General features: G+C 38.9%; 1 protein-coding gene across 1 annotated transcript in view; it reads left to right on the forward strand.

Moving 5' to 3' along the window:
• Window positions 1-15,738, forward strand: part of LOC134608512 (gamma-glutamyl hydrolase-like) — a 45,202-nt gene that overhangs the window by 14,564 nt on the left and 14,900 nt on the right. Inside the window, exons 2-6 of the mRNA XM_063451363.1 lie at window positions 284-398; window positions 4,725-4,775; window positions 13,513-13,597; window positions 14,080-14,218; window positions 15,105-15,211. Coding sequence (XP_063307433.1) covers window positions 284-398; window positions 4,725-4,775; window positions 13,513-13,597; window positions 14,080-14,218; window positions 15,105-15,211 — 497 coding nt within the window. The remainder of the gene's footprint in view (window positions 1-283; window positions 399-4,724; window positions 4,776-13,512; window positions 13,598-14,079; window positions 14,219-15,104; window positions 15,212-15,738) is intronic.

Raw genomic sequence — 15,738 nt, forward strand, 5'->3', positions numbered from 1 at the left:
AAGTAGACTGAATATAATGTGAAAGACTCGAGACGGTCACATTGGGGTTTCGATTTAACCCCTTAAGCACACATGACGGAAATATTCTGCCACGATTCCCTTTCATTCCAGAAGTTGTGTCCTTAAGGGGTTAATGTAGCAAAATGTTTAATAATAAAGGATAATGTTAAATAAATTTTATATATAATATGGGTAAGCACATGATTTACAGAAATCATTTGTGTTTTACTTTTGACATTTATTTGTCTAATGGCCATATGTTGATTGTGTTTTGCTGTTGCAGGGATACTGGCTCAGGAGACACACTTTGAAGAGTTACAATCGTATGGGTCATCGTACATTGCTGCCTCTTATGTGAAGACACTTGAATCTGCAGGAGCAAGAGTAATCCCTATAAAGTAGGTTTTGTGATGAAGTAGACTTGTGGGTAAACAGTGTGTTGTGGTGTGTTAGGAAATGACATTACATGATAAATGAGCAGATCTCCAACTCTGTGCAGTTAGGGTCTCTTTTCGCTCCACCTCCCAAAAAAAAAAAAAAATACCAAAAAAAATGTTTCATAAAGATAAACTATTATGAAATGTTCATGAACACTGTGTTGGAATTTCACTGAAATTCTAACCTATTCTAAAGATATCGTGAGACAAAGTAGGGGCTACTCTCTTATGTATGTATCCTACATTTGACAAAGTTTGGGAAAAAATGCGGTGCTACCACTGCAAATCTTTGTCAAGACTTCAACCGGGGAAAGGCTCTGTTTATAAAGGGTCTCACAGGATCCTCTGTAGAAATCAGTGATGTAGTTTCATGCATGCTCAAGAATACAGTACTGATGTCGGCTCTTGGCAGATTAAGCAGTAGGAACTGAAAAGGACAAGCAAAAAAATAAGGGTGGCATTTCACTGACTGGTTCAGGTAAGTAAAATTCATCTTTTCCAGTGCCATTGCACCCCACGGCCACCTCACTACAAGCAGCAAGGTCAGCATCTGGGGTCTTTGCAAAATATTGAAAGACCTCCGAAGGTGACAGAACCACGTTAAATAAACATTCCAAACTCAAAACCCATTACAGTGCACTGTAGGAGTTATAGTGCCAGGAGTACCTTTAGAAGTAGTCAGATCATTTTAGAATGTTTTGACTTTTACCTGGGGTCTATCAGGCCTGCTCCTCATCTTCACCATTACATCTGATCTTTCAGCTCTCTGTTGGCTGTAGTGGAGTACAGAGTGCTGTAGTGATTATGGTACTTGGAGTGTCCCTTTAATGAATTTACCAGAATTAATCTACAAGAACTGAGTCCTTGCAGGAATTAGTTCTTTTGCATGCCTGATTGTGTCCAAGGGTTACTTTAACCAAAAAAACAGTGTTTTATTTAAAGTTGTTTTTATATTTAGTAAGCCTTACTTGCATGGTTGTTTCCTCCCCCCACCCATCCCAAAAAAACGCTCTGATGTACCATTTAGCATCTCCTCATAGAGATGCATTGAATCAGTGAATCAGTGAAATGTTCAGCATCTTAATGCAGAGTGTGGAGACGCTGAACGCTAGTGCTGCACACAGGAAGCACCTCTAGTGGCCGTCTGAGTAACTGCCACTGGAGGTGTGTAAGCCATGATGTAAATACTGCCTTTTCTCTCAATTAAATTAGATGAAATGGTTATAGTGAATACAGTCAGGGCCGGTCTTAGGTCTTTAGGAGGGCAGTGTAGTGGTAGGTGGGGGAGCATGGGGCACAGTGGAGGAAGGTGGGAGAGCAGGAGTAGCGGGGTGGCAGGTGGGGGAGCAGGGGCGCGGTGGGCAAGTGGGGGAGCAGGGGTACAGTGGGCAGTATGGGCAGTCAAGTAGAAGGTGGGGGAGCAGGGGCTCAGTGGGTAGGTGGGAAAGCAGGGGCATGGTGGGGGAGCAGGGGCACAGTGGGCATGGTGGGGGAGCAGGGGCAGTGTGGTGATAGGTGGGGGAGCAAACCCCGCCTGCCGCTTAGATCTGCCCCTGCCTGTCTGCCGCTTAGTTCTGCCATTTTTACTATTTTTGATAGACCCGAGTGGAGCATAATTAAATCCTCCACCCGGGTGCCGCGCTGCCACGCTACATTGCGCGTCCTGCGTTATAGTAGTGCTCTGAGCACCCCTTACAGCTGTCACTCAGGCAGTGTGCGAGTTGTGTCGGCTGCTAATGGCACCCTGTGCGGCCGCACAGTTCGCACACCCCTAGGGCGCACATCCCTGCCTACAGTGTTCGTTTAATGATAGTCTTTTTTTTTTTACTTGCTTGCATGTTGCCTTCATGCCATTCATACTGATGTAATCTCCTGGTATTTCCTGTATTTTTGTGATTAAGTAACTCCTAGAATCTACAATCATACAGTTTCCCTGCTTTGCAGTTATAAAAAAAAATCCAGTTATCAGTTTACCGTTCAATTACTAAGCATGCAAACTGCTTCTGAATTACTGTTAGGGAAGGGTTCATAGTGAATTAACTCATTAGGTGAAAATAACCATCATATTTATTTTATTATGTATATATTTTTCTATGTACATGTTTTTTTTTTATGGTGAGGTTTATTTTATATTTAATTCTTTTCTGCTGAGAGCAAAAGATAGATTACACTGAAAATAGCAAACTCCCCACTGATTTAAGAGAATTCTGTAATTTGCATTTGTTCTTTGTGTTCTGTCTTCAGATATCAGTAAGAATGTTTTTACTGAACTGTAGAATTGAAATCTAAAAAAACTGTCTGAGTTTATTTGCATATTTATTATGACATATTGGGAGAATTGTGCAAACATGATCTTTTAGAGCAGATATTTTTCTACTGAGATACAGGTGATACTCGAAAAATTAGAATATCGTGCAAAAGTTCATTTATTTCAGTACTGCACCGTAAAAGGGGAAACTAATATATGAGATAGACGCATTACATGCAAAGCAAGATAGTTCAAGCCGTGATTTGTCATAAGTGCGATGATTATGGCTTACAGCTCATGAAAACCCCAAATCCACAATCTCAGTAAATTAGAATATTACATGCAATCAATAAAACAAGGAGTGTACACCTGCTGAGGTGTTATGGAAGACCAGGATGCTTCAATAGCGGCCTTCAACTCTTCTGCATTGTTCGGTCTCATGTCTCAACACAGCCGTCTACCAGGAGATTTTGGAGCACATCATGCTTCCTTCCGCAGACGAGCTTTATGGGGATGCTGACTTAATTTTCCAGCAGGACTTGGCACCTGCCCACACTGCCTAAAGCACCAAAGCCTGGTTCAATGAATGTGTGATTACTGTGCTTGATTGGCCAGCAAACCTGCCTGACCTAAACCCCATAGAGAATCTATGGGGAATTGCCAAGAGAAAGATGGGAGACATGAGACCGAACAATGCAGAAGAGCTGAAGGCCGCTATTGAATCATCCTGGTCTTCCATAACACCTCAGCAGTGCCACAGGCTGATAACTTCCATGCCACGCCGCATTGAGGCAGTAATTGCTGCAAAAGGGGCCCAAACCAAGTACTGAGTCCATATGCATGCTTATACTTTTCAGAGGTCTGATATTGTTCTATGTACACTCCTTGTTTTATTGATTGCATGTAATATTCTAATTTACTGAGATTGTGGATTTGTGGTTTTCATGAGCTGTAAGCCATAATCATCGCACTTATGACAAATCACGGCTTGAACTATCTTGCTTTGCATGTAATGCGTCTATCTCATATATTAGTTTTCCCTTTTACGTTGCATTACTGAAATAAATTAACTTTTGCACGATATTCAAATTTTTCAAGTATCACCTTTATGTAAGTAACCATACATATAAGAACTGTTTGTTACAAGTACAGTGCATTTCAAAATTAGTCTATCTAAATTAAATTTTGATATTGCATTTCAGGTATGACTTAGTAGTTATGGTGCTTGGAGTGTTTTATTAATACTGTAAGTATTAGCTGTACAGAGCTGCAACTGTCATTAAAGAGACTCTATACCCATCAAAACAACTTTGGCTTAATAAAGCAGTTTTTGTATATAGATCATGCTCCTGCAGTCTCACTGCTCAATTCTCTGCCATTTAGAGGCAGAAGCACTTTAGTTTCTGTTTATGCAGCCCTAGCCACACATTCCCTGGCTCTGACTGACACAGCCTGCATGAAAAACAAAATGGTTTAAATTTTCAATCAGATGTAACTTATTTTAATTTTTATCTTCTGCTCTGTAAATTGAACTTTGATCACATACAGGTTCTAGCAAGCTATTAGAGAAGAAGATATGACATTCTAAATTAAACATAATTTGCTCTAAAGGAAGTGTAGATATTAGATGACTCTTTACAGGAAGTGTTTAGTAATGCTATGCAAGTCACATGTATGGAGGTGTTCCTAGGGCTGCATAAACAAAGTGATACAACTCCTAAATGGCAGAGAACTGAGCAGTGAGACTGCAGTGGTATGACCTATACATAAAAACTAAGCTAGGTTTGTTTTGGGGACTGTAGTGTTTTTTTTAATTTTGATCAACCATAAGACAAGCAAAGCACCATGGGAGTTGTAGCTTTACAAGACCAGGACACATTTTGTCCATCCATTCTACAAACAGTTTTAGCTCTTAAAGGTATGTTACAACGTAACTACTACCTGTTCCATTCACCAATATGGCAGTGCTGGTTTAGGGAATGTAATGTTGGCAACTGTACTATCTGATTTACTTATATGTATTATTATTATTTTTATAGAATCAGTCTTCCTGAGGAAGAATATGTGAAGATATTTAATTCCATTAATGGGTAAGTATTGACAAAAGTTGTTTTTCAAATATTACAATACACTGATCAGTCACAACATTAAAACCACTGATCGGTGAAGTGAATAACATTGATTATATTGTCACAATGGCATTTGTTAAGGTTTGGGATATAGTAGCATCTGTAAAATGGCAAGTCTTATGAGGTGTTACCAGTATGCAGTGGCTAGTACCTACAAACATTGATTCAGAGAAGGACAATTGGTGAACCGGTGTCAGGGTCATGGGCGCCCAAGGCTCATTGATGCATGTGGGGAGCGAAGGCTAGCCCATATGGTTCGATCATATAGAAGTGCTACTGCAGCTCAAATTGCTGAAAAACTTAATGCTAGCCATGATATAAATGTGTCAAACACACAGTGCATGCCAGTTTGCTGCATTAAGGCTTTGTAGTCGCAGTGCCCATGATGACCCCTGTCCAACACCAAAAGCTCTTTGAGTGGAGATGTAAGCGTTATATCTGGACCATGAAGAGATGGAAGAAGGTTACCTGATCTGAAAAATCACTTTTTCTTTTACATCAGGTAGATGGCCGGGTGCATGTGTGTTGTTTATCTGGGGAAGACATGACAGAAGGGTGCACAAGGGGTGGAAGAATTGTTGGACTTGGATACTTTGGGTCCTGGCATTCATGTGGATATTACTTTGACACGTACCATCTACTTAGAGATTTTTTGCAGATCACATACACCCCTTCATGGCAGTGGTGTTCCCTGATGGCAGTGGCCTCTTTCAGCACAATAATCCACACTGCAACATTTGTTCAGAAATGGTATGAGGAAGATGACAAAGAGTTCAAGGTGCTACCTTTGACTTCATATTCCCAATATCTCAATCCAATCGAGCATCTGTGAGATGTGCTGGAAAAAACTAATCTTGTGCTCTTTTGGAGTCCATGCCTCAATGCATAAGAACTGTTTTGGGAGCACAAGGGGTACCTACACGATAATAGGCAGGTGGTTTTAATGTGGTGGCTAATCAGTGTATGTGCTATGATGCAATGAAGTATTTTAGGTGTTCTGTTTTTCATTAGAAGTTAAAGTAAACTGTTAACAAAATGTGTTAACTCTCTCATCCATGTATAAACCACACTTCATAACAGTCCCAGATTCAGAGGGACCATGCAAAGTTTGGAGTCCTGGCCCCCATCTTGGATTTGTTCCCTGATATCCCTCTTCTGGTGAAATCAAAGACAAATTTTCTTATAAGGAGAGCAGTGAACCCTTAGCAGCCTCTATAGTGGGCTTAGCTACCTTCTTTTTTATATCACTGTTTATAGCCAGTGTTGGAGACCAGTGTTTTGAAGGCGTTTTAAGTGGTTATAAATAAAGTATTTTTAGTTTTCAGTTGGTGTCCCTTATCCTGTGTTGTGAACATCCACCACTTTGATGTCTTTTCACCTCTTTTTATTTAGGTCTACTTTCTCCACACCAGGTGCCCTTTGCTTTAAATTCTCTGTGCACATCATGAGATTCACCTGCGAAACTGAACTGCATGGGCAACCCTAAATAGAGCTGGCTACTACAGCTTTCAATACTTCTGGCGTGTGTTCATGTGTGGCCTTTTTGGACAGGTTCACCAGTTTTGGGAAATCTCATTCCCTTGTGGCTCACCCACCACCACACACGGTGTTGGTACAATTAATGTATGGATTAAAGAAACACTCCAAGCACAATAACCAATCTTTTCCTTCTGTTCGTTGTAGCTGTAGTGTTTCATCTAAATTGATGCAACTAAAAACGCACCTCTCCAGCTCACAGTTCTACCAAAATAATAGATGATCAGAATTTTCTGAGAAAACTTTATCCACTTGTTGTTGGGCACATATGCAGATTTGACTGAACAGGGGTACAATTGGTTACTCGTATTTTTATTTCATATGTAATGTAAATATTATCACTGTCTTTGCTGATGAAACAGGTGCAAGAATCCTCTGAATATGCCCTATGGGAATAACCCTGGTTGCAGTCATTGGCAGATGGTATGCCATTACTACTAATTTAGAATCCAGTAATCATAAACATATGCACAAATACCTTTCAGCTGCTCCGAATCAAATGCCTATCTATCTGTCGACAAATTATTTGATGTGTTAGGCAAATCTTAACAAACTGATTTGTTCGTCCAAAGATTGACAGGCATTTGATTTGTTTGGCGCAGTTGAATGCTATTAATGCACAAGTAGATAATGTAGACTTGTTAGAAGTAACTTTTAAGGACTTATTCACTAAACCTCAAACTATAATTGAAAACTGATTTGAAAATTAAGACAATAGCTGAGCTGGATATTTTTTCTAAATCTGAACTTTGTACAGATTTTTATTTTTTTTGCTTAAAACATATTCAGCAAAGCCAATGTTCAGACCAGAGTTTGAGAAACGTTCTATGTTTCCCAGATTTCTTGAATTTTAAATGTCTAAAAGAGGAACTGTCACTTCCCTGATTTTAACACAGACAAATCGCTAGCTAAAAGTTAGTTATTGGTGTGCTCATTATAAATAAAGGAAAATTTGCTTCATACTTACCGTAATTTTCTTTTTCTGATCATTATTCATGGCAGCATTTACTCATGGGTTAGCTCCTCCCCTCACAGCAGAAAGGACAGGAAATAGAACTCTGAAACTGGTATAAATAGATCCTCCCCCTTCCCATCAGGCAGTCTTAGTAACTAGCATTACATCTTATAGTATATGGGTGGGACCGTAATGCTGCCATGAATAATGATCAGAAAAAGAAAATTACGGTAAGTATGAAGCAAATTTTCCTTTTTTCCTGACATTATTCATGGCAGCATTTACTCATGGGGATTACCCAAGCAGTATATATAGAGGGAGGGACAGAGTTCAAAAACAGCTAATAGATATAAAACCATTATTGAGCTGCATACATTTTAGAAGACTTTAAAAAAGCCAAACAAGACATCCATAGGATATTGTCATACATTCTGCTCAGACAAGTAAATTAACCTAGAGGCTGCAAGGTCAGCAATCTCCTGGCATTCAATATCTGAAATATCCTGAATAATGATAGAGTCCGAAAGGAATTAAGGCCATGATAGCCTAAGTTAGATAAGGATAATGCCATTTTGATATAAAATTTAAAACCAAATTGATGACCTCATCAGATCAGAACCTTGACAAAGGCATAACAGAATGTTGGATGAGAACAGACACACCATGCTTTTCAACACGGGGAGAATTACACTGAGAATCCAATTACTTCCTGGATGTAATTATTAAGGACTGTTCACACTGCTTCCTCTTGCCTTGTGAACTACTTACCTGTGGATACAGGAAACAAATCAATACCTGCCTGTCAGAAAGAGGCAGAGCCTAGTAGAGAAATAAGTGTTATTAAAACACTGCAATAACGAATATATATATATATATATATATCAAAATCAGGCTCACAACAATACCTCACACCGTGGATGAATTGATACAGTAATGATCAGTCACAGGAGAGGTATAAACCAATGACATTACTAGGCAAAGGCAAGAAGAATCATATACAGATTAGTTAAGGATCAATCACATCAGTACCTACATTCAAAGAAACATATTGTAAATAGTACAGATTATGCCAAACAGTATAATCAAATTTATTAGAGACAGTTGTGTAACATAAGTAGGAGAAATGTAATTGGCAGGATACTGATGAGAAGGTGGTAACCAGAGGCACATGATCCATTGTGGTAACCGACACATAATAAGCAGGATAGTAGAGGATATTCAGTTATCCTTATGAGAATAAACAACCGCTTACTTACTCTTACCTTATCTTCATATAGTGATGAAATACTAGTGGCAGAGCCTATGGCGATAATAAGCAGTTTGTATTATCTGTAAGATATCAACACCAATACAAGTATATAATCCACAAGTATTACATCAATGCAATGTTAGGAGTGACCATAACTTATACCGATCTAGGTACAGAGACCATGTGAAAACATATCAGTCAAATGTTTGTCATCAACAAGCTGCATTACATTATTTTATGTAGGATGAATCAACCACTTAAAGCCATACATTGGTTGCAAATTCCACATATAAGGACCCCTAGAAGAATCCCCATGAATATCAGGAGAGAGGACCGTAATGGAGTTACCTTTTAAGGAGTTACCTCTCTTGTTCTGGTAGCAGGTGAATTTTACCTGAAATAGTAAACCTGGTAGAATGGCCCATTGGACTAGACCTCCCAGTGTCAATTAAAATACTTGCAATACCAAGTATCGAAAACTTACCTGGATCATATGAGCCCAAAAGAATACCTTTAATTGCAGAAAGGAAATTATAATATTCCCCTTCACAACAGGGGAATCTTGTCAGAAATTTCTGAACAAATAATTCCTTATGAACCAAATGCATGCCACCCCTGACATATCCTAAAGGGATTGCCAAACTCTCAGGTCCCCAAGGGATAAGAGAGAATACTGCATAAAAAAAATTAGTACATTCTCCAAATTATAAGGATTATGTCTTAAGGAAATGTACTCAGTTCTAAAGAATGTTAAACCAATTCCAGGGAATAGAGCAAGAAACTGAATAAAAATCACAAACCAGACCAGTGAATTCTTCAGAGTAGAAGTTTGCGTAAAAATAAAATGATACTAAAGTTAAGACCAGGAGAGAAACAAGCCAATATGAACAGCTTTTAAATCAGGTAATGGCTTCAGAGTTACCTACTTATGAGAACGATTAATAGCCCAATTTGTGCTCCTGCAACCAGCATGAACTACTAAGCTGTGCATCAGTAACAGCATATATTTGAAGGTTACACATTGCCACCAAAATTGAAAGAAAAAAAAAAAGAAAACATTCCCTATCTTGATAAGAGAGGAAAGGATATCTGGCAATAGAAAAACTTTTGAGAAATGGTCTCATGTATAAATACATAGGAGTGCACACAAAAAGGCCTTAAATTTGTTAAACAGTACCATGCTCCATTTTGGAAATGCAGGTCTCCTTCTCTCCTGGGAGAGGCACTCAGAAAGGTTAAGAAACACCTGCAATCCATCTGAAGTGGTAAAATATGTTAATTGCTTATACTGAAACACCTGTGGGAGAAGGAATCTAATACAAAGCCAAAAAGCAGCATGTTTCCTTATCTACTTCATTAAAAACTGAAATAGAGAATCCACAGTAGGCACTAGTTACTTACCCAGTACAACAGTGCATTTGCTAGAATTGGGCTGTATTACATTTCAGCGCAAAACAGACCTTAGATCATTTGTATATATTAAATCTACCAAGGCTGTGAATAAATTGGGGTTATATAATAATACCAACCTGCATCAGAATATATGAAACACATACATTGTGGATGTTTCTTAACAGCACCCTATGCACATATATATCAGTTACATATACTGAGTCTGTTTAAACAGTAATCATACATAGCCTACCTTTGCTATATGCAGTGACAATGTGCCTGCACCCATATTAAGATTATATGAGTGAGATAAATTGAGGCTGTGTTTTCAACAGAACTTCATGCACATATAGCACTCACATATACTTAGGTTGTGACTAATAACCCACACATAGAACCATTATCAGAGTGGACTAAGAGGATGTGTCTTAAATAATTCACATATATTGTGTTTCCACTAATATATCAAGCATATAGTGAACAGATCCACTGAAGCAATGTCCACACCAACTTACAAATAGAGCATGTAGAGGACATATACTGAGGCTCTGTTTTCAGAGCAAATGAACACAAACTGAGGCAGATACTTACGATCAACTCATACATAGAGCATATAGTGGATATATATACTGAGGCTGTGTCCTCACAGTAACTCATACATATGGCCTATAGTAGATAAATATACTGAGGCAGTGTCCTCATAGTAATTCATACACAGAGCATATAGTGCATACATAAACTGAGGCTGTGTCTCCATAGTAACTCATATATATATCCTATAGTGGATACCAATACTGAGGCTGTGCCCTCACAGTAACACACATAGAGCATATAGTGTATACATAAACTGAGGCTGCGTCCTCATTGTAACTCATGCATAGAGCCTATAATGGATACATATACTGAGGCTGTCCCCATAGAAACTCACACAGAGCATATAGTGGATACATATACTGAGGCTGTCCCCATAGAAACTCACACAGAGCATATAGTGGATACATATACTGAGGCTGTGTCTCAATAGAAACTCCTATATATATATATATATATCATATAGAGGATACTTATACTGAGGCGGGGTACTCACGGTAACTCTTATATAGATCATATAGCGGATCATATACTGAGGCCGTATCCTAGTAACTCCTACATAGAGCATATAGTGGATACATATACTGAGGCCGTGTCCTTATAGTAACCCATACATGGAGCATATACTGGACACACTGTTCATACGTTAGAGCATAAAGTGAAAACATACCGATGCTGTACCACCACCAGATTATGTATGGATACTGAGGCCCCGTGGTCTCATATGCAGTATATTCTTCCACTTTCTGGAAAAGCCTGCTTATTTGCAATAATGCACAGATAACAGCAATCAATGCCACATATCTTGATAGAAACAAGTGTGTGTGGACTTAGAGTTAGGTTTTTAAAACCTATCATATACATGTGTGTACTGCAATCAGTCACCCAGGAAAGTTCTCTTACCTTGGATATTTCTCTGTCTTCAGGACTGTGAAATTCCAGCAGACTTTATACAGCCAGGATATCCATTATTAGCACTCTTTTTCACAATGCCTCATTGCATTAACAGCACTCTTTTTTCACAATGCCTCCTTGCATTATCAGCACTCTTTTGCACCAAGCATCCTTTCATGTATAAACTTACCTAAATGCTCACCACACAAGCCTCCTAAATGTGACCTATTTGTTAGAAGGTAGCCTAATGAAAGCAGCTGGGAGGGACTGAAAGAACAGAGACCCAGGTGCCTATACTAGTTTTAATCTACATTGCTAATGCACTTACCTGAACAGCTGCAGGCCTGTGTTTCAGCGGCAAAATGGGGATTTGATCAACTGACAGCCTAAACTGTTTAAACTATAGGCTTCCATCTGTACCCCATATGCCGTCCATCATCACCAGTGGGGGGAGGTTTAACCAACCCCATACAAGGTGGAACACATAGAAAAGGAATACCCAGGTAGTTACCTTATGGAAGTGCTGTTTACTGGGTCTTCAAGGATAAAGGCTTAGACTCGGCTGGGCCTCATGTATGCAGTGGACAGCTGTCATCCCCTCAGGGAGAGATATAGACCAGACTCCTGATTGCTGAAGGAGGTACCCAGGCTGGCAACTCTTATAGATGTGCTGTTTGCTGGGTCTTCAGGGGTAAAGGCTTAGACTCAGCTGGGCCTCATGTTTGCAGTGGACCGCTGTCATCACTCCAGAGAGAGAGAGAGATAGGTCAGACCCCTGGTTTCTGAAGTAGGTACCCAGACTGGCAATTCTTACAGATGTGCTGTTTGCTGGGTCTTCAGGGATAAGAGGCTGAACCCTGGCCTGGCTTCATGTAGGCAGTATATCACATTTATCCCCTGACGGGGTACCCAAGCTGGCCTGTTGCTGGGTCTTCAGGGATAAGAGGCTGAACCCTGGCATGCAGTGGACCATTTTCATCCCTTAAGGGAGAGGTTGGGTCCGACCCCCGGTCACTAAAGGGGGTACCCAGGTTTGCAGTATTAACAATAGTGCGCTGCTGGGTCTTCAGGGCTTAGAGGCTGAACCCTGGCATGGCTACAAAAATACTGCCTGGTGAGCATAAAAGAAAAATTCTAGGCCTGCATAAGCAGACTCCTTCCAAACTGCTGTGAAGGACAGGAAAAAAAGACTGCATGATGGGAAGGGGGAGGATCTATTTATACCAGTTTCAGAGTTCTATTTCCTGTCCTTTCTGCTGTGAGGGGAGGAGCTAACCCATGAGTAAATGCTGCCATGAATAATGTCAGGAAAATATATATATATATATTCATAGTTTGAATTATTTTAATTTTCATGATTTGACGGGTAACACAAGGCATTAGATGCAAATTAGATCCTGCAGTGTCGTACACACAATAAGTAGAGGGTCTCTAGAAGTGACAGTTCTTTAGTTATACATAAATTTGCTGCCTCACTGGTTAATGCATTAACACATTTTGGGGTTTATTCACTAATCAATTCATTGGGGAGGTAATACAAACCAAATTTGGGAAAATATTGGTCAAAGTAGCTGATTTGCAAAGCCAGCTGAATTTGATTTAGTTGTTACGAACTAAAGTTTGCAGTATGGTTATAAATTCTCAACAATACTGTGTTTATTGAATGAACTGCCGTGCAAAGCTAAGTGCACTGACCGGTGTTTGAGACCCTTTTTGTTTTTCCTAGATACCTTAAATGTTAGTTTTTTAATTTAATACCAGAACTCATATGTTAATGAATTAGAACATTGATAAATCTCATCGAATTTAAAGAACTGTAATTTAGTTATACTGTAAATAATTTCATTTCTTCACTAGGTAATACGTTCAAACTTTAAGAAAATAAACAGAAAACTAAACTGTAATATTGAGGGCAAAACACAGAACTTGACTGAATTAGAGAATATTACAAATACTGTTCTTTTGGCCTAAAATTTGCATTTTGGTTTTAAGTACACTGCAGATCTTTGTTTACTTGATAATCCATTGTGGGTTGTTTTCTTGAAATGTTATTTGAAACATTACATTTTCTTACATTTTAGGATTCTCCTTCCAGGTGGTGGTGTTGACCTTATGCACTCTGAATTTGCTAAAGCAGCCAAGATATTTTATGACCTGGCTCTAAAGGTACCTTCTTACTGAAAATGACCCCTTCTTCTGTGTAACACTGTCACAAATCATTGTTTCGTTTGTTGTGCGTATGACATATCAATTTAGGAAGAGTACTGAGATTGAATTATCTAATAGATTCCAAAGTTTCAGGTGGGTGTATGTATAGTTTATATATTTTACTGTAGGAATAGTCAGCAAATGAATGAATTAAAAATTGGACTTCTTGAAGTAGTCATCTCATGCACCCTGCCTGGGATGACCACTTGAAACAAATATAAGTGCAGCATTTTCAGCATTATAAAATGGAACTATATCATATTTTCTATCAAAAGCGCCTCTATTATAAGTTGTATGCCAAACTTTTTTTTTTTTTGTGCATGACATTGTATAGGGTTGGTTTTTGAGCTTTGTTACCTCTACTGTCTCAGAAATCTCAAGAGCATAAATTGCTTCACAAATAGCAACATTTCCTTTGTAACATATTCATTTTGCTTCAGGCCAATGACAATGGTGACTATTTCCCGATCTGGGGAACATGTTTGGGATTTGAAGAACTAACTTATCTTACAAGTGGGGAACTGTTACTAACATTGACCGAGACAGAAGATGTTTCATTACCTCTGAACTTCAGTCAAGGTGTGTATAAACATTTCTACTAAATGTTCTTACATAGATATCTGAATAGGAGTGTCTTCATTTTTAAAACAAATTATCCATATGTAATACATATTTAAAGATGTAGATATAGGAAATTATACATTGGTCCGTGTTGATAAAAATATACTACATAATTTGTGGTTTAAAGGCACACTTTTGTGGTTATAGTGCAAAGAATTTAAGATTTTGTGCTGATGACAATCAGCTGTGTGAAGGGGTATACATACATGTCCAGGTAAGGAGGGATTTCCTTGGGAACGGTAATCAAGTAGTGTGCCGAAACTTTGGGGGTTTTGTGACTTGTGTCCTGCCCTGGTAGGATATTTGTTGTATATTTTTGTTCACTGGTGTACTTATTGTATGTTTTTTATCTTGCATTTATATGAATTATAATCTCCGTTGCTGTGGTGTGCTTCTTAGTTTTTGTACTTATAGTGCCAGGAGTGTCCTTACATCTCCACCATTTTAAGGAGTCAAATCATATTTAAAAGGCTTAGATTCGTAGCTGGGCTCTGCTCCCTGTCTCCACTACTAGCACCAGAGAGCCAGAAGTTCTCTTAATTGCTACTATGTCTTCTGTTGGCTAAGCATGACCTAGCTCATTAGCTGAGAGCATCAGATGATCACTCTAGATGACGCACCATCTAGGACTTGATGATGCTGGGATTGTCCTTCACATATAATTCACCTATCAGTCACAGTAACAATTCTTTAGGCACTTGTAATTTTTGTAAATGTATTTCTTTTGTAAGTGCTTAGAATAACTACTGTCTGATATCTTGTGAAAACATGTATAATCTCAAGCTTATGTGCACTTTACACTTAACGCAAATGTTTATCTTTTAATCTTTATGTATTTTCCCAGATGCCTTAAGAAGCAAGTTATTTAGAAATATTCCAAAGAATCTGTATGATAATCTTTCCAAATTACCCATAACGTCAAACTTTCACTCCTGGAGCTTGTCTATGCAGGTACATTGCTTGTTAACATTAATTTGCTTTGAATGATGGGGAGGAGAGCACATTTCTAACTCATTACATTGTGAATCTGTGCCCAGAATCTGTGCCGAGACTAACACAGCCTCTCTACACACTTCCTGAAAAAGTGTCTTAATTTTTAGCCTCCCTCATGCATAGAGTGTGTACAAATTAAAATATTTTAGCATGAGTTAAAGGACCACTCTAGGCACCCAGATCACTTCAGCTTAATGAAGTGGTCTGGGTGCCAGGTCCCTCTAGGATTAACCCTTTTTTTTTATAAACATAGCAGTTTCAGAGAAACTGCTATGTTTATAATAGGGTTAATCCAGCCTCCAAATCCTCTAGTGGCTGTCTCACTGACAGCCGCTAGAGGCGCTTGCGTGATTCTCACTGTGAAAATCACAGTGAGAGCACGCAAGCGTCCATAGGAAAGCATTGTAAATGCTTTCCTATGAGACCGGCTGAATGCGCGCAGAGCTCTTGCCGCACATGCGCATTCAGCCGAAAGGGAGGATCGG

The sequence above is a fragment of the Pelobates fuscus genome, chromosome 4, assembly GCF_036172605.1.
Source record: "Pelobates fuscus isolate aPelFus1 chromosome 4, aPelFus1.pri, whole genome shotgun sequence".
In the NCBI taxonomy this organism is placed as follows: domain Eukaryota; kingdom Metazoa; phylum Chordata; class Amphibia; order Anura; family Pelobatidae; genus Pelobates; species Pelobates fuscus.